General features: G+C 51.0%; 1 protein-coding gene across 1 annotated transcript in view; it reads left to right on the forward strand.

The window, feature by feature from the left end:
• The window catches only part of LOC143768271 (uncharacterized), a 116,710-nt gene that overhangs the window by 55,988 nt on the left and 38,345 nt on the right, over positions 1-22,377 (forward strand). Inside the window, exon 5 of the mRNA XM_077256965.1 lies at positions 7,278-7,481. Within this exon, the coding sequence (XP_077113080.1) occupies positions 7,278-7,481 (204 nt within the window). The remainder of the gene's footprint in view (positions 1-7,277; positions 7,482-22,377) is intronic.

Consider the following 22,377-nt stretch of genomic DNA (forward strand, 5'->3'; position numbering starts at 1 on the left):
GAGCGTCGTGTGTGTCCATTGTACACTATGGTGCGTCGTGTGTGGCCATTGTACAGTATGGAGCATCGTGTGTGGCCATTGTACACTATGGAGCGTCATGTGTGGCCACTGTACAGTATGGAGTGTCGTGTGTGGCCATTGTACACTATGGAGCGTCGTGTGTGGCCACTGTACAGTATAGAGTGTCGTGTGGGGCCATTGTACAGTATGGAGCGTCGTGTGGGGCCATTGTACAGTATAGAGCATCGTGTGTGGCCATTGTACAGTATAGAGCGTCGTGTGTGGCCATTGTACACTATGGAGCGTCGTGTGTGGCCACTGTACACTATGGAGCGTCGTGTGTGGCCACTGTACACTATGGAGCGTCGTGTGTGGCCACTGTACAGTATGGAGCGTCGTGTGTGGCCATTGTACACTATGGAGCGTCGTGTGTGGCCATTGTACAGTATGGAGCGTCGTGTGTGGCCATTGTACACTATGGAGCGTCGTGTGTGGCCACTGTACAGTATGGAGCGTCGTGTGTGGCCATTGTACACTATGGAGCGTCGTGTGTGGCCACTGTACAGTATGGAGCGTCGTGTGTGGCCATTGTACACTATGGAGCGTCGTGTGTGGCCATTGTACAGTATGGAGCGTCGTGTGTGGCCACTGTACAGTATGGAGCGTCGTGTGTGGCCACTGTACAGTATGGAGCATCGTGTGTGGCCACTGTACACTATGGAGCGTCGTGTGTGGCCACTGTACACTATGGAGCGTCGTGTGTGGCCACTGTACAGTATGGAGCGTCATGTGTGGCCATTGTACAGTATGGAGCGTCGTGTGTGGCCATTGTACAGTATGGAGCGTCGTGTGTGTGGCCATTGTACAGTATGGAGCGTCGTGTGTGGCCACTGTACACTATGGAGCGTCGTGTGTGGCCACTGTACAGTATGGAGCGTCGTGTGTGGCCATTGTACAGTATGGAGCGTCGTGTGTGTGGCCATTGTACAGTATGGAGCGTCGTGTGTGTGGCCACTGTACACTATGGAGCGTCGTGTGTGGCCACTGTACAGTATGGAGCGTCGTGTGTGGCCACTGTTCAGTATGGAGCGTCGTGTGTGGCCACTGTACAGTATGGAGCGTCGTGTGTGGCCACTGTACAGTATGGAGCATCGTGTGTGGCCACTGTACACTAAGGAGCGTCGTGTGTGGCCACTGTACACTATGGAGCGTCGTGTGTGGCCACTGTACAGTATGGAGCGTCGTGTGTGGCCATTGTACAGTATGGAGCGTCGTGTGTGTGGCCATTGTACAGTATGGAGCGTCGTGTGTGGCCACTGTACACTATGGAGCGTCGTGTGTGGCCACTGTACACTATGGAGCGTCGTGTGTGGCCATTGTACAGTATGGAGCGTCGTGTGTGTGGCCATTGTACAGTATGGAGCGTCGTGTGTGTGGCCACTGTACACTATGGAGCGTCGTGTGTGGCCACTGTACAGTATAGAGCGTCGTGTGTGGCCACTGTACACTATGGAGCGTCGTGTGTGGCCACTGTACAGTATGGAGCGTCGTGTGTGGCCACTGTACAGTATGGAGCGTCGTGTGTGTGGCCATTGTACAGTATGGAGCGTCGTGTGTGGCCACTGTACAGTATGGAGCGTCGTGTGTGGCCATTGTACAGTATGGAGCGTCGTGTGTGGCCATTGTACAGTATGGAGTGTCGTGTGTGGCCACTGTACAATATGGAGCGTCGTGTGTGGCCATTGTACAGTATGGAGCGTCGTGTGTGGCCATTGTACAGTATGGAGCGTCGTGTGTGGCCATTGTACAGTATGGAGCGTCGTGTGGGGCCATTGTACAGTATGGAGCGTCGGGTGTGGCCACTGTACAGTATGGAGTGTCGTGTGTGGCCATTGTTCAATATGGAGCGTCGTGTGTGGCCATTGTACAGTATGGAGCGTCGTGTGTGGCCATTGTACAGTATGGAGCGTCGTGTGTGGCCACTGTACAGTATGGAGCGTCGTGTGTGGCCACTGTACAGTATGGAGCGTCGTGTGTGGCCATTGTACAGTATGGAGCGTCGTGTGTGGCCATTGTACAGTATGGAGCGTCGTGTGTGGCCATTGTACAGTATGGAGCGTCGTGTGTGGCCATTGTACAGTATGGAGCGTCGTGTGTGGCCATTGTACAGTATGGAGCGTCGTGTGTGGCCATTGTACAGTATGGAGCGTCGTGTGTGGCCATTGTACACTATGGAGCGTAGTGTGTGGCCATTGTATAGTATGGAGCGTCGTGTGTGGCCATTGTTCAATATGGAGCGTCGTGTGTGGCCATTGTACAGTATGGAGCGTCGTGTGTGGCCATTGTACAATATGGAGCGTCGTGTGTGGCCATTGTTCAATATGGAGCGTCGTGTGTGGCCATATTTTTTTGTTCATAATTATTGTTAACGAAACATTGTGATCAGAAGTGCTAAATGGGTGTGGTTGGGGCGTGGCTAGTTGTGAAATGGGTGTGGCCTAAAATTTGCCACGGCGCGCCGCTGCCTTTGTCCCTCTTCCCCTTCCCTGGAGGTTGGGAGGTATGCATATACTAGACGTCCGGTAACCGGTGATAATCCCCTCATGTGTGGGGTCTATTTGTCTCCAGAGAAATCACGCGTTACATTCCACACAGAACATTGTGTAGAAAAGGCGGCGCGAGGTGATTGTGCCAGTAGTGAGGGCGAATAATGGCGGGAATCAGTGGCGTAACTACAAAGTTATGGGCCCCGGTGCGAACTTCCAAATGGGGCCCCCCCCTACCCCCCCCCACCTTCCCCCGCCCCCACAACCCCCCCACCTTCCCCTGCCCCGCTTCCCCTAGATACGCCTCGGACTGTTGCAGGAATCTCCTGCACTGCAACATGGTGTTGGGTGCCAGCACAGCCCGCACAGTGGTATATCCAGCACAGCCCGCACAGTGGTATATCCAGCACAGCCCGCACAGTGGTATATCCAGCACAGCCCGCACAGTGGTATATCCAGCACAGCCCGCACAGTGGTATATCCAGCACAGACCGCACAGTGGTATATCCAGCACAGACCGCACAGTGGTATATCCAGCACAGACCGCACAGTGGTATATCCAGCACAGCCCGCACAGGGGTATATACAGCACAGCCCGCACAGGGGTATATACAGCACAGCCCGCACAGGGGTATATACAGCACAGCCAGCACAGGGGGTATATAGAGCACAGCCCTCACAGTGGTATATCCAGCACAGCCCGCACAGTGGTATATCCAGCACAGCCCGCACAATGGTATATCCAGCACAGCCCTCACAGTGGTATATCCAGCACAGACCGCACAGTGGTATATCCAGCACAGCCCGCACAGTGGTATATCCAGCACAGACCGCACAGTGGTATATCCAGCACAGCCCTCACAGTGGTATATCCAGCACAGCCCGCACAGGGGTATATACAGCACAGCCCGCACAGGGGTATATCCAGCACAGCCCGCACAGGGGTATATACAGCACAGCCCGCACAGGGGTATATACAGCACAGCCCGCACAGGGGTATATACAGCACAGCCAGCACAGGGGGTATATACAGCACAGCCCTCACAGTGGTATATACAGCAGAGCCCGCACAGTGGTATATACAGCAGAGCCCGCACAGTGGTATATACAGCACAGCCCGCACAGTGGTATATACAGCACAGCCCGCACAGTGGTATATACAGCACAGCCCGCACAGTGGTATATCCAGCACAGCCCGCACAGTGGTATATACAGCAGAGCCCGCACAGGGATATATAGAGCACAGCCCGCACAGTGGTATATCCAGCAGAGCCCGCACAGTGGTATATACAGCACAGCCCGCACAGTGGTATATACAGCAGAGCCCGCACAGTGGTATATACAGCACAGCCCGCACAGGGGTATATACAGCACAGCCCGCACAGGGGTATATACAGCACAGCCCGCACAGGGGTATATACAGCACAGCCCGCACAGGGGTATATACAGCACAGCCCGCACAGGGGTATATACAGCACAGCCCGCACAGGGGTATATACAGCACAGCCCGCACAGGGGTATATACAGCACAGCCCGCACAGGGGTATATACAGCACAGCCCGCACAGGGGTATATACAGCACAGCCAGCACAGGGGGTATATACAGCACAGCCCTCACAGTGGTATATACAGCAGAGCCCGCACAGTGGTATATACAGCAGAGCCCGCACAGTGGTATATACAGCACAGCCCGCACAGTGGTATATACAGCACAGCCCGCACAGTGGTATATACAGCACAGCCCGCACAGTGGTATATCCAGCACAGCCCGCACAGTGGTATATACAGCAGAGCCCGCACAGGGATATATAGAGCACAGCCCGCACAGTGTTATATACAGCAGAGCCCGCACAGTGGTATATACAGCAGAGCCCGCACAGTGGTATATACAGCACAGCCCGCACAGGGGTATATACAGCACAGCCCGCACAGGGGTATATACAGCACAGCCCGCACAGGGGTATATACAGCACAGCCCGCACAGGGGTATATACAGCACAGCCCGCACAGGGGTATATACAGCACAGCCAGCACAGGGGTATATACAGCACAGCCAGCACAGGGGGTATATACAGGACAGCCCTCACAGTGGTATATACAGCAGAGCCCGCACAGTGGTATATACAGCAGAGCCCGCACAGTGGTATATACAGCACAGCCCGCACAGTGGTATATCCAGCACAGCCCGCACAGTGGTATATACAGCAGAGCCCGCACAGGGATATATAGAGCACAGCCCGCACAGTGGTATATCCAGCAGAGCCCGCACAGTGGTATATACAGCACAGCCCGCACAGTGGTATATACAGCACAGCCCGCACAGTGGTATATACAGCAGAGCCCGCACAGTGGTATATACAGCACAGCCCGCACAGTGGTATATACAGCACAGCCCGCAGTGGTATATAGAGCACAGCCCGCACAGTGGTATATAGAGCACAGCCCGCACAGTGGTATATAGAGCACAGCCCGCACAGTGTTATATACAGCAGAGCCCGCACAGTGGTATATAGAGCACAGCCCGCACAGTGTTATATACAGCAGAGCCCGCACAGGGGTATATAGAGCACAGCCCGCACAGTGGTATATACAGCACAGCCCGCACAGTGTTATATACAGCAGAGCCCGCACAGTGGTATATCCAGCACAGCCCGCACAGTGTTATATACAGCAGAGCCCGCACAGTGGTATATACAGCACAGCCAGCACAGTGGTATATAGAGCACAGCCCGCACAGTGGTATATCCAGCACAGCCCGCACAGGGGTATATCCAGCACAGCCCGCACAGTGGTATATACAGCACAGCCCGCACAGGGATATATAGAGCACAGCCCGCACAGTGGTATATCCAGCACAGCCCGCACAGGGGTATATACAGCACAGCCAGCACAGGGGTATATACAGCACAGCCCGCACAGTGGTATATCCAGCAGAGCCCGCACAGTGGTATATACAGCACAGCCCGCACAGTGGTATATACAGCACAGCCCGCACAGTGGTATATACAGCACAGCCCGCACAGTGTTATATACAGCAGAGCCCGCACAGTGGTATATACAGCAGAGCCCGCACAGTGGTATATACAGCACAGCCAGCACAGGGATATATAGAGCACAGCCCACATCTCATCCCCCCCCCCCCCCCGATAATGGCCCCACAGTCCGGTTAAAAAGAAAAAAAAAAAAAAACTCTCCTCACCTTTCCTTTTGCCCGCGCTGCTCCTGGCGGCTGCAGTCTGCCCAGGACACTGCAGGTGCGCGATGATATGACGTCATCGCGCACCCGCAGTGTACTGTCAGAGGCAGAGCGGGGAATGATGGGAGAGGAAGCGTCAGGTGACGCTCTCTCCTCCATCATTGCATTGAACTATACCGGTGTCATAGACGCCGGTATAGTTAAATGCGGCGGCGGCGGCGGCACTGGGGGGGGGTTCCGGGGGAGGAACAGTGCAGCGGCCCACTACTGGCATCGGCTCTTCTGGCATTTGCCAGAAGTGCCCGATGGCCAGCCTGGCCCTGCTCAGACCTGCCGGCCCGGGGCCCCTGACCTGCGGGGCCCGGTCGCAATGGCGACCGCTGCGACCGCGGTAGTTACGCCCCTGGCGGGAATGTCACTGACTGAGGAGAATAGTGATGTGACGTTCATGAACGAGCCGGCTCTTCACTGTGAAGGATATGAGCTGGCACCTATGAGTGAGCCGCTTGTTCTCTAGTGGCTCTCTGCTCTCCTCCCTTCCCTCAGCCTGGTGGTGGAGGGGGAGGAGAGGAGCCAGGAGAGACTGTGCTGGAGGGGGAGAGAGGAAAGCTGCTGCTGAAAGTACTCAAACCCAAAAATAAGTCTAGAATTGCCATGAAAAACACCAACAAGACTCAAACCACAATGTTCAATAATATGAAATGCAGTAATGTTTATTAATAATTACAAAATAACAATAATAATTTTTACCAGCAAAAAAACCTCCAAATGTAAATGGAGCGGATATATCCACATAACATCAATAAAAAAACTATCTGAGGAATCAACAGCAAAAAATGCCCATACAAAAGGACCGGTCTTCTAATGAGCTGCAACCTGTCAGACAATGTGACCGTGGTGCACAGAGCTCAGTGAACATCGGTGGTGGAATAAACAGAGCTGTAATTAGTTAATTACTGCCACACAGCAGGTATAGTAGACCGATAAAGATTACAATTACAGAGTGGACAGGGCAAGCTAAGGCTATGTCTCCACGTTCAGGATGGCCGGCGGGAACGCCGCAGCGGCGAAGCCGCTCGGCGCTAAGCCCCGCCCCCTTTCTGGGACGCGATCATGCCGGATGTGTTAACTCTTCACATCCAAGATGATCGCTCTGTCCCATAGGGCCCTGTGATATGCCTTGCGGGGACGCTGCGTCCCCGCAAGGTGTACGGACATGCTGCGATCTGAAAAGACGCGCAGCATGTCCGGAGTTGCAGGGCCGCCGCGTGCGAGTTTCCACGCATAGTGGAGACGGGATTTCATAAAATCCCCTCCACTATGCTGGAACATCTGGACGCTGCTTGTTTGACGCTGCAGCGCTGCGCAGCGTCAAACAAGCAGTGTTTCCTGAACGTGGAAACATACCCTAAGGAGAAACTCACATGAGGTATGATGGCCGGGTCTCCGCTCCTATACCCCGTTGCGCATTTTTTGCATTTGTTTGATGTTCTTATAATGAAAAATAATATAAATAATGTTAATCTGTTAACTAGAAGGTTTTGTGTCATTATTTTGGTGAGATTACTGAAGAGCCGATTCCCAAAATAAACCCCGAAGTCCCATCACTAGAGGAGAAGTCTCCATGTAGCGTCTTCACTGCGGATCACGTGACCCCTGACTCCTCCCCCTGTGACCTCATCACAGGTCCTGTGCGCACAGAGCAGCCATATCTGTGGAGTGCGGCTCTGCAGGTGGAGGTATGTGGAGATTCCCCATTACTGAGCGCAGCCGGGGACATTAACCCCTTCTGCACGGAGGAGACTCTTTTGGGGTTGTTGTTGCCCCTTTATAAGAACCATAACGTTGTTGTTCTGTTTCCTGTAATAGATACATACGAGCCAACTATGGAGGACAGGAAGTGAGGAGCGGAGTGTTCTCCTAGTACAGGGCCCCTTTCTTGGCCCCACACAGTGTAATGCCCCCATTATGCCCTGTAAGCAGGTTCTGCCCCACACCCAGCTGCCTCGGGCACTTTACCAGGAGCTGGTACCTCAGATTCTTCCCCGCACCCCTTTCCTTTGTTGGCGCCAAATCTGTTCTGCCTTTGGGGCTCCGGCCTTTATAATATCAGTAACTGCGCCATCAAGGTCTCCTGACCAGGTGCACCCTCTAGACTCTTCCCTCCGGAAACCCTCCCTCTTCCCATTGGTGTCACATGGTCCCGTCTGGACGGCAGATAGCAGTCTGTACAAATGCAGCACAGCCCTGAGGAGGCTTTTTTATGACTCTCCTTATTACATCCCTTATGTAATATATATGATGCCGCTCACACAGTGTAATGTTTCCACAGTACTGGCATCTCTCGTAAAAAAGGTATTTTCACACTACCGCCATACCCCCACACACAGTATAATGTTCTCATAGTACCGCCATACCCCCACACACAGTATAATCTTCTCATAGTACCGCCATACCCCCACACACAGTATAATGTTCTCATAGTACCGCCATCCCCCACACAGTATAATTCTCATAGTACCGCCATACCCCAACACACAGTATAATGTTCTCACAGCACCGCCATACCCCCACACAGTATAATGTTCTCATAGTACCGCCACACCCCCACACACAGTATAATGTTCTCATAGTACCGCCATACCCCCACACAGTATAATGTTCTCATAGTACCGCCATACCCCCACACACTATAATGTTCTCATAGTACCGCCATACCCCCACACACAGTATAATGTTCTCACAGCACCGCCATACCCCCACACAGTATAATGTTCTCATAGTACCGCCATACCCCCACACAGTATAATGTTCTCATAGTACCGCCACACCCCCACACACAGTATAATGTTCTCATAGTACCGCCATACCCCCACACAGTATAATGTTCTCATAGTACCGCCATACCCCCACACACTATAATGTTCTCATAGTACCGCCATACCCACCACACACAGTATAATGTTTCCACAGTACTGGCATCTCTCGTAAAAAAGGTATTTTCACACTACTGTAATGGGGTCTACCAATCTGGAGTACCTCTTTCAGTACCACCCCATATTTCAGGAGGTCCAATCTGCTTTGGCTGGAGTCTGAATGAAGGACGCTGGCTGGAATTGCTTAGTTACATAGGCGCAAATAAAAGATCACTGCTTCTCCACGTATTTCCAGTCTGACAACATTTTACTCACAGGACACAGAGTATATCACACAGATACAGAGGGCAGGCCAATAGAAAAGCAGCAGGCCAGACATACATTACAATAGCCGATATTTACTGTGGGAATTACAAAGGTGGGGGGGGACAAAAAGGGAATATTGTGTCCCCTCTGCCCAGGGGCGCAGTCTGTGAGCTGATGCATTAGGGACATGCATCTCACATGCAACCTATTAGGCTGGGGTCACACATGCGTGTTTTACGTACGTAAGAGCGCAAAAACTACGTACGTAAAACTCGCATTACATACGGCACAATGCTTCTCAATGGGGCTGCTCCTATCAGCCGTATATTACGGTTCAGTATTATACGGCGTTCTACGGCCGTACAAAATCGCAGCATGCTGCGTTTGTCAGCGTATTGCGCAAATAATACGCCAATGAAAGTCTATGGGGGCGAGAAAAATACGGATTCCACACGGACCTGCAGTGTGACTTGCGAGAAATACGCAGCGGTGTTAGTGAAAAGTCGGTAATTCAATTGCCAGCTTTTCATTTCTCCTGCACAAACCCGACATGATATGAGACATGGTTACATACAGTAAACCATCTCATATCCCCTTTTTTTTTGCATATTCCACACTACTAATGTTAGTAGTGTGTATGTGCAAAATTTCAGCGCTGTAGCTGCTGAAATAAAGGGTTAAATGGCGGAAAAAATTGGCGTGGGCTCCCGCGCAATTTTCTCCGCCAGAGCGGTAAAGCCAGTGACTGAGGGCAGATATTAATAGCCAGGAGAGGGTCCATGGTTATTGGCCCCCCCGTGGCTAAAAACATCTGCCCCCAGCCACCCCAGAAAAGGCACATCTGGAAGATGCGCCTATTCTGGCACTTGGCCACTCTCTTCCCACTCCCTGTAGCGGTGGGATATGGGGTAATGAAGGGTTAATGCCACCTTGCTATTGGAAGGTGACATTAAGCCAGATTAATGATGGAGAGGCGTCAATTATGCCACCTATCCATTATTAATCCAATTGTAGGAAAGGGTTAAAAAACACACACACACACATGATTGAAAAGGATTTTAATGAAATAAACACAGCGGTTGTTGTAATAATTTATTGTTCTCTCAAATCCATTTGCAGTCCCTCGCTTGGCAACATAATAAACGCACAAGATACATACCTTCTGATGTACTGTCAGGTCCAACGATGTAATCCATCTGAAGGGGTTAACTAATATTACAGGCAGGAGCCCTGCTAATGCAGCTGTGCTCCGTGCCTGTAATCCCCGGCGAATGAATGAAATGTAGGTCATTGACCTACATTTCATTCATTCGCGGTGATGCGCCCCCTGGTGGATGTCCTCATATGACCTGGAGCGTGGGAAAAAGTTCCCAGGCTGCAGTTCATGAGAACATCCACCAGAGGGCGCATCACCGCGACTGAAGGAAATGTAGGTCAATGACCTACATTTCATTCATTCGCCGGGGATTACAGGCACGGAGCACAGCTGCATTAGCAGGGCTCCTGCTTGTAATATTAGTTAACCCCTTCAGATGGATTACATCGTTGGACCTGACAGTACATCAGAAGGTATGTATCTTGTGCGTTTATTATGTTGCCAAGCGAGGGACTGCAAATGGATTTGAGAGAACAATAAATTATTACAACAACCGCTGTGTTTATTTCATTAAAATACTTTTCAATCATGTGTGTGTGTTTTTTAACCCTTTCCTACAATTGGATTAATAATGGAGAGGTGTCATAATTGACGCCTCTCCATTATTAATCTGGCTTAATGTCACCTTCCAATAGCAAGGTGGCATTAACCCTTCATTACCCCATATCCCACCGCTACAGGGAGTGGGAAGAGAGTGGCCAAGTGCCAGAATAGGCGCATCTTCCAGATGTGCCTTTTCTGGGGTGGCTGGGGGCAGATGTTTTTAGCCACGGGGGGGCCAATAACCATGGACCCTCTCCTGGCTATTAATATCTGCCCTCAGTCACTGGCTTTACCGCTCTGGCGGAGAAAATTGCGCGGGAGCCCACGCCAATTTTTTCCGCCATTTAACCCTTTATTTTAGCAGCTACAGCGCAGAAATTTTGCACATACACACTACTAACATTAGTAGTGTGGAATATGCAAAAAAAAAAGGGATATGAGATGGTTTACTGTATGTAATCATGTCTCATATCATGTCGGGTTTGTGCAGGAGAAATGAAAAGCCGGCAATTGAATTACCGGCTGTTCACAGATATCGCGCTGATTGAAATCTAAATACAGAATATATATATATGTGTCACAATGACATATATATATATATATATATATATATATATATATACTGTATATATGTTTTCCCGAACATTTGAGCACATAAATCCATTAGATGTCGGTTTTGCAAGCCTGCGCGAAAATCTCGCAGTACGGATGCCATACGGATTACATACGGAGGATGCCATGCGCAAAATACGCTGACACACCCTGACTACGGATCACTATTTTGGGAACATTTCTCCGTATTACGGCCGTAGTACGGACGTATAATACGTGGCGTATTGTCTTACGCCATGTGTGACCCCAGCCTTATACATACATATAACTGCACAACATATTCTGGGTGCCGAGTGGTTCTGTAACACGTAACAACCGCCATACCCCTACAGACAGTATAATGTTCCTACAGTACATCCATCCCCCCCACACACAGTACATTCTCATAGTACCGCCATACCCCCATTCACAGTATAATCAAATTGTCACGATTGGAATGGCGAGTAAACTGGGACCAGGGGCACCTATCCTGGCCCTAGCTCTAGGGGGCGCCCTAACTCGCCCTGTTCCCCGGGATACCTCAGATGGCGAGGATGCCGGGGCCTCCGCCCTTGCCCTGTTTCCTGACTGCCGCCCTGCGTCTGTCCTCCTCCCCACCCGGAGAAGAGAGGCGCTACTGTGTACAATATACGCCAACCCGACAAACAGGGGGACAAAGACAAGGGTAAAAAGAAAACTCCACTCACACAAAATATGCTCTCACAAATAACAGAGGTATCCACCAGGGTGTGAAGGACGGGGAGGGTAAATAAGGCAGGTAAGGATGAGGGATTTTCCAAGCGTACAAGCTATACAACTGTCGCACAATAAATTCCTCCAGCTCTCCAAACACCAGCTCCTCACTACTACAGGTCTATCAAGCAAGTGCTATCTCAGACAAGGATCTGACCAGAAGGCCTAGCTTATATAGGAGAGAGGAGTGGCTAACCGAGCACAGCTGAACGCAGGAATTTCCACATGCCTATTAACCCCTGTCCTGCTGAAAGAAAACAAAACACCTTTAATACACAGGAGAAGTGCTTCTTCTCAGCGAAGAAGCGGAAGCCGTCAGATGCCGTGGTTTTCTGGTACTGCTCTGTCTCGGTAACTCCGTGACACTCATAGTACCGCCATACCCCCTCAGGGCAGTCTCACACGTCCAGATAATTCCGGTACCGGAAACAATCGGTACCGGAATTATCCGTGTGCCCCTACGTTTCTTGTGTACATCAGTGTGGCACACTTGCGGCACACGTGTGCCGCCCGTGTGCCCACTGGGTACCACACGTACCAGCATCTGGTGCTGAAGCTGCGATTCATATCTTCTCTCCAGCAGCGTTTGCTGCAGAGAAGATATGAATAATAGTGTTTAAAATAAAGATCTATGTGTCCGCCGCCCTCCCACCCCCTGTGCGCCCCCCCGCTGGTCAGAAAATACTTACCCGCCTCCCTCGCTGCTTCCTGGTCTGGCCGCGGCTTCTAGTGTATGCGGTCACGTGGGGCCGCTCATTTACACTCATGAATAGGTGGCTCCACCCCTATTGGAGGTGGAGCCACATATTCATGAGTGTAATCGGCGGCCCCACGTGACCGCATACAGTAGAGAAGCCGCGGCCAGACCAGGAAGAAGCTACAGCCAACGAGGGAGCGGGTGAGAATTTTCAGGACAGCGGGGGGGCCACAGGGGGTGGGGGGGGCGGCGGACACATAGATCTGTCTTTTAAACATTATTATTCATATCTTCTCTGCAGCAAATGCTGCTGGAGAGAAGATATGAATCGCGGCTTCAGCACCATGTGGGGGGGACAGCGCTTACTGTAGCGCTGTCTCCTGCACGCAAACGGACTGCAAACGGAGAATGTCTGTGTGAGGTCCATGTTTTACACGGACCCATTGACTTTAATGGGTCCGTGTAATACGTGCGCTCCCACGAACACTGACATGTCTCCTTGTTTGGCACACGGAGACACGGTCCGCAAAAAATCAATGACATCTGCACAGATGCATTGATTTTAATGTGTCTACGTGTGTCAGTGGCTCCGGTACGTGAGGAAACTGTCACCTCACGTACTGGAGACACTGACGTGTGAAACCGGCCTCACACACAGTATAATGTTCTCATAGTACCGCCATACCTCCACACACAGTACAACGTTCCTACAGTACCTCCATCCCACCACACACAGCATAATCTTCTCATAGTATCGCCATACCACCCCACACAGTATAATGTTCCTACAGTACCTCTATCCCACCACACACAGTATAATCTTCTCATAGTACCGCCATAGCCCCAAACAAACAGTATAATGTTCCTACAGTACCGCCATACCCCCTCACACAGTATAATGTTCCTACAGTACCTCCATACCCCCACACACAGTATAATCTTCTCATAGTACCGCCATACCCCCACACACAGTATAATGTTCCTACAGTACCTCCATACCCCCACACACAGTATAATCTTCTCATAGTATCGCCATACCCCACACAGTATAATGTTTCTACAGTACCTCCATCCCACCACACACAGTATAATCTTATACTCACCTAACGATCCGAGGGCCCCTTGTAGTTCTAACATACTCACCATTCTCATCGCTGCTCCTCAGCGTCCTGTCTCTCCGCCTCCTGGGATCCAACGGCGCTGTGCCAATGAGCGCACAGCTGCCGCCATCTTGCGTTCCTAGGATGCATTGCGAAATTACCCAGATGACAGCGGTCTCGCGAGGCTGCTAGGTTTTCTGGGTAATTTCGCAATGCATCACTGGGAAAGGAAGATTGCGGCAGGCGAGTGGCTCAGCGTACAACGGAGGGTGAGTATAGCAGGTTTTTGTTTTGTTTTTTTAAATTATTTTTAACATTACTTTTTTTTACTATTGATGCCGCATAGGCAGCATCAATAGTAAAAGGTTGGGGACACACAGGGTTAATAGCGGCGGTAACGGAGTGCGTTACCCACGGCATAACGCGGTCCGTTACCGCCGGCATTAATCCTGTGATAGCGGTGGCCGGAGGGGAGTATGCAGGCACTGGACACTGACTGCGGGTTGTAAGGAGCTGCCATTTTCTTTTGGACTGTGCCCGTCGCTGATTGGTCCCGGCAGCCATGAGAGGCAGCTGGTGAGACCAATCAGCGAATGAATAACCGTGACAGACAGAAGGACAGACAGACAGACGGAAGTGACCCTTAGACAATTATATAGTAGATAATGTGTGTGTCACTGACATCTCTATATATCTGTGTATTCTATGTGTATATATCTGTTCTATCTATCCTTTTGTAACCTGTCACGCTGTGATTTTACTGAACGCGGCACATGAATTGCCGGCTTTTGGGGGGACCTCTCTGTTCTTGATAACCAACCTTACTGAAGCTGACAGTTGAGGGTTGCAGTCCCCAGCTGTGAGTTTTGCCTGGCTGGTTATCAAATACAGGGGAACCCATGCAGTTTCTTTTTTTATTATTTATTTACAGTGCAGTAACATATGATGAATACTCCCATCAGCCGCTCCGGCTCTCACGGTTATTAGCGGCTGTTAGGGTTGAGCGACTTTTACTTTTTCAGGATCGAGTCGGGTTTTCAGGATCGAGTCGGGTTTTGCGAAACCCGACTTTGTCAAAAGTCGGGTCGGGTGACATCGGCCGATTATTTCGAAAAGTCGGGGATCCAACCGAAACACGAAACCCAATGCAAGTCAATGGAAAATCAAAGTCGGCAGTGAGTGGAGGACAGGAAAACACCAACAGAGCCCATTTTAATGCCAAAAACATCAATTCTTGTTACTTAAGCTTGTCAATCTTAATTTACCTTATAATAATAGTTAGCCATTGAAAATTTGGGGGTCATTTGGCAACAGTTGTGGGGGGAGTAGGGCTGGCTCAAGTTTTTAATGGGCCCAGGAAACGTGGACTACGTCACGGCGGTGGAGCAGTGAGAGGTCAGTATTTCAACTTTGCAAGTGCTGTGATCCTGAGCAAGCAGGGGGGGCCCACTCATTCGCATTGGCACTGGCACAGGGCCCCTCAAAGTACGGCGGTGTGTTTGCAAGGCGGGGGCGCCTCCCACCGGCCACGACACTTTTGCGTACTCTGAGGGGCCCTGTGCCTGTGACGTCGCCAACGAGTATGCCCCCCCACCTGTTGAAGGAACCTGCACTTTCATCTGCACCTTCCTCTTTGTCCCCGTGTAAGGTGGTATAGTATGCGTGAAGGGGAACCAGACTTTCTGCAGGGTCAGATACTGGCTATGTAGAGTGCAAGGGGAATGTAGTGGTCTGGGTGAATGTACCGGCAGACTCATCTAGCAGTGGCTGGGCAATGGGCAGGATGAGGAGGAAACACAAATATAGGCCCAAAGAATAAAGTAGGCTAAATTCAGTTAAAAATTGGTAACAGGAGTAAACAGGCAGCACTGCTTTGTTCAGTGGAGGAGAACAGCAAGGAGCGGCAGACACCGTTAGTAGGCCCAACCAAACCAGTAGGCCAAATGCAGTTTTAAAATTCCTATAGGCCGAAAGCCTGAAGATTGAAGCTCAGGAGAAAAACACAGGAGAATACCAAGGAGCGGCAGACACCGTTAGTAGGCCCAACCAAACTAGTAGGTCAAATGCACTTTAATATGTGATATCGTCTGCAAACTGAGGCTCTGCTTTGTGCAGTGAAGGACAGCTGTATTGAGTGGTGCAGACAGACACAAGTAGTAGGCCTAAATTAAAAAAGTTGTCTCAATGCAGTTTAAAATTGGTTACAGGGGTACACAGGCGGCAGAGCGTTGTTAAACAGAGGACGATTGTCAGGACTGGAGTGGCCCAGACAGACTTCGTAGGCCTAAAATAAAAAAGAAGCTGCAATGCAGGTAAAAATGGGTAACAGGGGTACACAGGCAGCATTGTTTTGGTCAGCGGAAGGACGATTAGTAGGAGTGGCGCAGACAGACTTACTAGGCCTAAAATAAAAAAGTTGGCTCAATGCAGTTTAAAATGGGTAACAGGGGTACACAGGCAGCACTGGTTTGGTCGGTGGAGGACAACTGGAATAAGTGGCTGACACAGAACGTTGGCCGAAATAGTAAAGCGGGCTAAATGTCTGCAAAAAAAATGTTCATAAATAAACAGGTGGCAAAGCAACGTTCAGGGGTGGGTTCCTCTGCTGAGTACCAGTTAGTGGTAGTTCACGCACAGTATTCACAGGTCAAAATGGAGGGCACGGTCCCTGTATATATTTACTATCATCTCTCAATTTGTATTGGCAGTGCCATTGAAGGATTTAACAGCACCGACTAAACAGCGGTGGAGCACTGTTTGAGCTTGGGGGGGAAAACTCTCTCGTGGGCGGCGGTACTTGCCCAAGGCCCCTCATATTACGACGGTGTGTCTGGCGTTGGGTGTGCACCCCCACCTCCAGAGACACTTAATTGTACCATAAGGGACCCTGTGCCAGTGCCGTCGGCCAAAAGTGGGCACACCCACCTGTCCAGGCAAACTGCACTCGCACCGGTGCTTGCGCCAAGTGGTGACCACGGGCCCGGGGGGGGGGGGGGGGGAGTCAGCCCACTTAGGGAGGTGTTAAAAATGGCCTATGGTGGACATTCATCAGCAGCAAATGGAGGAATTGGAGCAGTCAGTAAGAGGAGGCCAAAAGCAAGACCTTTTTAAAGGAAAGCTACGTGTCAGCAGGGGAAGGTGGGGCACAAGAATTTGAAATCCATGATTGGTTAATTTTAATGAAGGTTAGATCATCAACATTTTGGGTAGCCAGACGTGTCCTTTTTTCGGTCAGTATTGAACCAGCAGCACTGAAGACTCTTTCTGATAGCACACTGGCAGCAGGGCAAGCGAGCTCCTGTAATGCATATTCTGCCAATTCAGGCCAGGTGTCTAGTTTAGATGCCCAGTAATCAAAGGGGAATGACCTGTGAGGGAGAACATCGATAAGGGAGGAAAAGTAGTTTGTAACCATACTGGACAAATGCTGTCTCTTGTCACTTTGAATCGATGGAGCTGTCCCTGTCGTGTCAGCGGTCATTGAAAAATCACTCCACAACCTTGTCATAAAACCCCTCTGTCCAACGCCACTTCGGATTTCTGCACCGCTACCATCTCTGCCATGTTGCCCCCTACGGCTCGTGTGAGAACCATCACCGCCGCTGTGTGCTGGGAATGCCAGAACCAAACGGTCTACAAGAGTTGCTTGTTTGGTAGCCAATATTTGCTCTAGGTTCTCATGTGGCATGATATTTTGCAATTTCCCTTTGTAGCGTGGATCCAGTAGGCAGGCCAACCAGTAATCGTCATCGGTCATCATTTTGACAATGCCGGGGTCCCTTTTTAGGATATGCAAGGCATACTCAGCCATGTGGGCCAATGTTCCAGGTGTCAATTCACTGCTTCTGCTGGGTTGAGGAGCACTTTCTTGCAAATCTACATCACAAGTGTCCCGCAAGAAACCTGTACCAGACCTTGCAACGGCACCAGTTTCTATTGCCCCCTGAGAAGCTCCCTCCTCCCATACATATTCATCCCCATCATCCTCCTCCTCATCCTCTTCGTCCGCCACCTCGTCCTGGACAGTTCCCTGACCAGACAATGGCTGACTGTCATCAAAGCTTCCCTCCTCCTCGGCTGCAGACGCCTGCTCCTTAATGTGCCGCAGGGCCGAGGGGTACCCGGTACCGGGCCTCTGAGTCTCTGTTCTGGGATTGTCACGGTGGCTAGACCCGGTCCGTGACCCTGCTGAGGGGCGTCCAATGAAAGGTGTAAATGGTGGTGAAGTTGTGGTGCAGCGTAGGTCGCAGTAAATAACGAGGACACCAGGTTACAGTCTCTTTACCTCTTTACTGAAGGCTTCGAGGTGCTCAATCCGGAGCACTGTTAACAGGGCTGTCTGAGACCGGCCGGTCCAAAGGCACATCAGGAGTTCCCTTTGCAGGTGGGAATCAGTGTCTACCCTCTAGCGCCTGTGTGTTGTAGTCCTTCCCTGCTGTGCACCCCGGGATAGTCCTCACAACTGCTGTGTATGTCTCAGATATTCGTTCTCTCCGTCCCCCCAGATAATATGGCTAGGACGCACCCGTATGACGGGGTAGGCCTGGAGTTCTTCCGGGACCCTAGAGTCGCCCCTCTCCCACAGCTGCCTCCGTTGTCTGCTTAGGTGTTTAAGTGAGACAGCCAACCTGTAATTGGCTGTCCGGCCGTGGTTTTAAGTAATGCTTGTAGTCTCTTACTTGCTCGGCGTTCCGGCCACTGACTGTTTGCGCCTCAGAAGGATGTTGCCTCGATCTTACAGCACGACTCCTTCTGGTCCTATTGCCTCTTTGCTGTATTCCCGTTGCTCACTTGTTCGTTCTGCTCCTAGGAGTCTACCAGGATCCCATCCCTGACAGGTCCTCTCTCTAGCTCTTCCCAGTTACTTCTCCCTTGTCTTCCTGTCCAACCCCCAGTTTTACCAGAGTGTGAGAAGTGGCTTACTAGATAGAACCACTCCCCCTGGTGGCTGGAGTGTGAAGTGTAGTGTGAGTGTTACCTGGTCAGGTGAACTCCTTTAGTGCAGTCAGACGTAACATCACTCCCCTTAGTGGCAGAGCGACATTACTGCAACGACCAGGACTCTGGGGCGACCCCCTTCCCGACCCATGACGCCACGTAGGCGTCATGAAAACCCGTGCCAATCCGACCCATGACGCCTATGTGGCGTCATGGAATGATCGCGTCCCTGCAGATCGGGTGAAGGGGTTAACTCCTATTTTACCCGATCTGCAGGGAGAGGGGGAGTGGTACTTCAGCCCAGGGGGGGTGGCTTCACCCCCCCGTGGCTACGATCGCTCTGATTGGCTGTTGAAAGTGAAACTGCCAATCAGAGCGATTTGTAATATTTCACCTAAAAAACTGGTGAAATATTACAATCCAGCCATGGCCGATGCTGCAATATCATCGGCCATGGCTGGAAATACTAAAGTGACCCCCCCCCACACCCACCGATCGCCCCCCCAGTCCTCCGTTATGGGGTCCGGTCCCCTCCGTCCGCCTGCCGGCTCCCCCGTCCTCCTGTCCGCTCCCTCCTTGCTCATATCCACCCCCCTGTGCTCCGATTCCCCCCCCCCTGTGCTCCGATCCACCCCCCCCCCACCACCCCTTCATACTTACCGATCCTCCCGGTGTCCGTACGTCTGCTCGCTGGGCGCCGCCATCTTCCAAAATGGCGGGCGCATGCTCAGTGCGCCCGCCGAATCTGCCAGTCGGCAGATTCCTTACAAGTACATTTTGATCGCTGTGGTAGGTTCTATCACAGCGATCAAAATAAAAAAATAATAAATAACCCCCCCCCCCTTTATCACCCCCATAGGGACAATAATAAAATAAAGAAATTTTTTTTTTTTTTCCCCACTAGGGTCAGGGTTAGAACAAGGGGTAGGGTTAGGGGTAGGGTTATGGCATGTGCACACAGAGCGGATCGGCCGCGGATCCGCAGGGGATCGGCCGCGGATCCGCAGCGGATCGGCCGCGGATCCGCAGCGGATCGGCTGCGGATCCGCAGCGGATGGGCCGCGGATCCGCAGCGGATCGGCAGCAGATCCGCAGCGGATCGGCCGCGGATCCGCAGCGGATTGGCAGCGGATCCGCAGCGGATCCGCAGCGGATTGGCAGCGGATCCGCAGCGGATCGGCCGCAGATTCGCAGCGGATCGGCAGCGGATCCGCAGCGGATCCGCAGGGGATCGGCAGCGGATCCGCAGCGGATCGGCCGCGGATCCGCAGCGGATTGGCAGCGGATCCGCAGCGGATTGGCAGCAGATCCGCAGCGGATTGGCCGCGGATCCGCAGCGGATCGGCCGCGGATCCGCAGCGGATCCGCAGCGGATTGGCCGCGGATCTGCAGCGGATTGGCCGCGGATCCGCAGCGGATTGGCCGCTGCGAATTCGAAGCAGTTTTCCATCAGGTTTACAGTAGCATGTACACCTAAGGAAAACCAAATCCGCTGTGCCCATGGTGCGGAAAATTCCGTGCAGAAACGCTGCGTTGTATTTTCCGCAGCATGTCAATTCTTTGTGCGGATTCCGCAGCGTTTTACACCTGTTCCTCAATAGGAATCCGCAGGTGAAATCCGCACAAAAAAACACTGGAAATCTGCTGTAAATCCACAGGTAAAACGCAGTGCCTTTTACCTGCAGATTTTTCAAAAATCGTGCGGAAAAATCTCATACGAATCCGCAACGTGGGCACATAGCCTTAGGGTTAGGGTTGGAATTAGAGTTAGGGTTGGAATTAGGGCTAGGGTTTGAAATAGGGTTAAGATTAGGCTTGTGGTTAGGGTTACGGATAGGGTTAGGGGTGTGTTGGGGTTACAGTTGTGGTTAGGGTTGGGATTAGGGTTACGGTTGGGATTAGGGTTAGGATTAGGGTTGGAATTAGGGTTACGGGTGTGTTGCGGTTAGGGTTGTGGTTAGGGGTGTGTTGGGGTTAGGGTTGTGATTAGGGTTATGGCTACAGTTGGGATTAGGATTAGGGGTGTGTTGGGGTTAGTGTTGAAGTTAGAATTGAGGGGTTTCCACTGTTTAGGCACATCAGGGGTCTCCAAACGCAACATGGCGCCACCATTGATTCCAGCCAATCTTGCGTTCAAAAAGTCAAATGGTGCTCCCGCCCTTCCAAGCCCCGACGTGCGCCCAAACAGTGGTTTACCCCCACATTTGGGGTACCAGCGTACTCAGGACAAACTGGGCAACAACTGTTGTGGTCCAATTTCTCCTGTTACCCTTGCAAAAATAAAAAATTACTTGCTAAAACATAATTTTTGAGGAAAGAACAATTATTTTTTATTTTCACGGCTCTGCGTTATAAACTTCTGTGAAGCACTTGGGGGTTGAAAGTGCTCACCACACATCTAGATAAGTTCCTTCGGGGGTCTAGTTTCCAAAATGGGGTCACTTGTGGGGTGTTTCTACTGTTTAGGCACATCAGGGGCTCTGCAAATGCAATGTGACGCCCGCAGACCATTCCATCAAAGTCTGCATTTCAAATGTCACTACTTCCCTTCCGAGCCCTGACGTGCGCCCAAACAGTGGTTTACCCCCACATATGGGGTATCAGCGTACTCACAACAAACTGGGCAACAAATATTGGGGTCCAAATTCTCCTGTTACCCTTGTGAAAATAAAAAATTGCTTGCTAAAACATCTTTTTTGAGGAAAGAAAAATGATTTTTTATTTTCACGGCTCTGCGTTGTAAACTTCTGTGAAGCACTTGGGGGTTGAACGTGCTCACCACACATCTAGATAAGTTCCTTCGGGGGTCTAGTTTCCAAAATGGGGTCACTTGTGGGAGGTTTCTACTGTTTAGGCATATCAGGGGCTCTGCAAACGTAACATGATGCCCGCAGACCATTCCATCAAAGTCTGCATTCCAAAACGTCACTACTTCCCTTCCGAACCCCGACGTGTGCCAAAACAGTGGTTTACCCCCACATATGGGGTATCAGCGTACTCAGGAGAAACTGGACAACAACTTTTGGGGTCCAATTTCTCCTGTTACTCTTGCAAGAATAAAAAAATTCTGGGCTAAAAAAATATTTTTGAGGAAAGGAAACACATTTTTTATTTTCACGGCTCTGCGTTATAAACTTCTGTGAAGCACTTGGGGGTTCAAAGTGCTCACCACACATCTAGATTAGTTCCTTGGGAGGTCTAGTTTCCAAAATGGGGTCACTTGTAGGGGAGCTCCAATGTTTAGGCACACAGGGGCTCTCCAAACGCGACATGGTGTCCGCTAACGATTGGAGCTAATTTTCCATTCAAAAAGTCAAATGGCACGCCTCCCCTTCCGAGCCTTGCCGTGCACCCAAACAGTGGTTTACCCCCACATATGAGGTATCGGCATACTCAGGAGAAATTGCCCAACAAATTTTAGGATCCATTTTATCCTGTTGCCCATGTGAAAATGAAAGAATTGAGGCTAGAAGAAATTTTGTGTGAAAAAAAAGTACTTTTTCATTTTTGCGGATCAATTTGTGAAGCACCTGGGGGTTTAAAGTGCTCACTATGCCTCTAGATGAGTTCCTTGGGCGGGTCTAGTTTCCAAAATGGGGTCACTTGTGGAGGAGCTCCAATGTTTAGGCACACAGGGGCTTTCCAAACGCGACATGGTGTCCGCTAACGATGGAG

The sequence above is a fragment of the Ranitomeya variabilis genome, chromosome 4 (assembly GCF_051348905.1).
Source record: "Ranitomeya variabilis isolate aRanVar5 chromosome 4, aRanVar5.hap1, whole genome shotgun sequence".
Classification (NCBI taxonomy): domain Eukaryota; kingdom Metazoa; phylum Chordata; class Amphibia; order Anura; family Dendrobatidae; genus Ranitomeya; species Ranitomeya variabilis.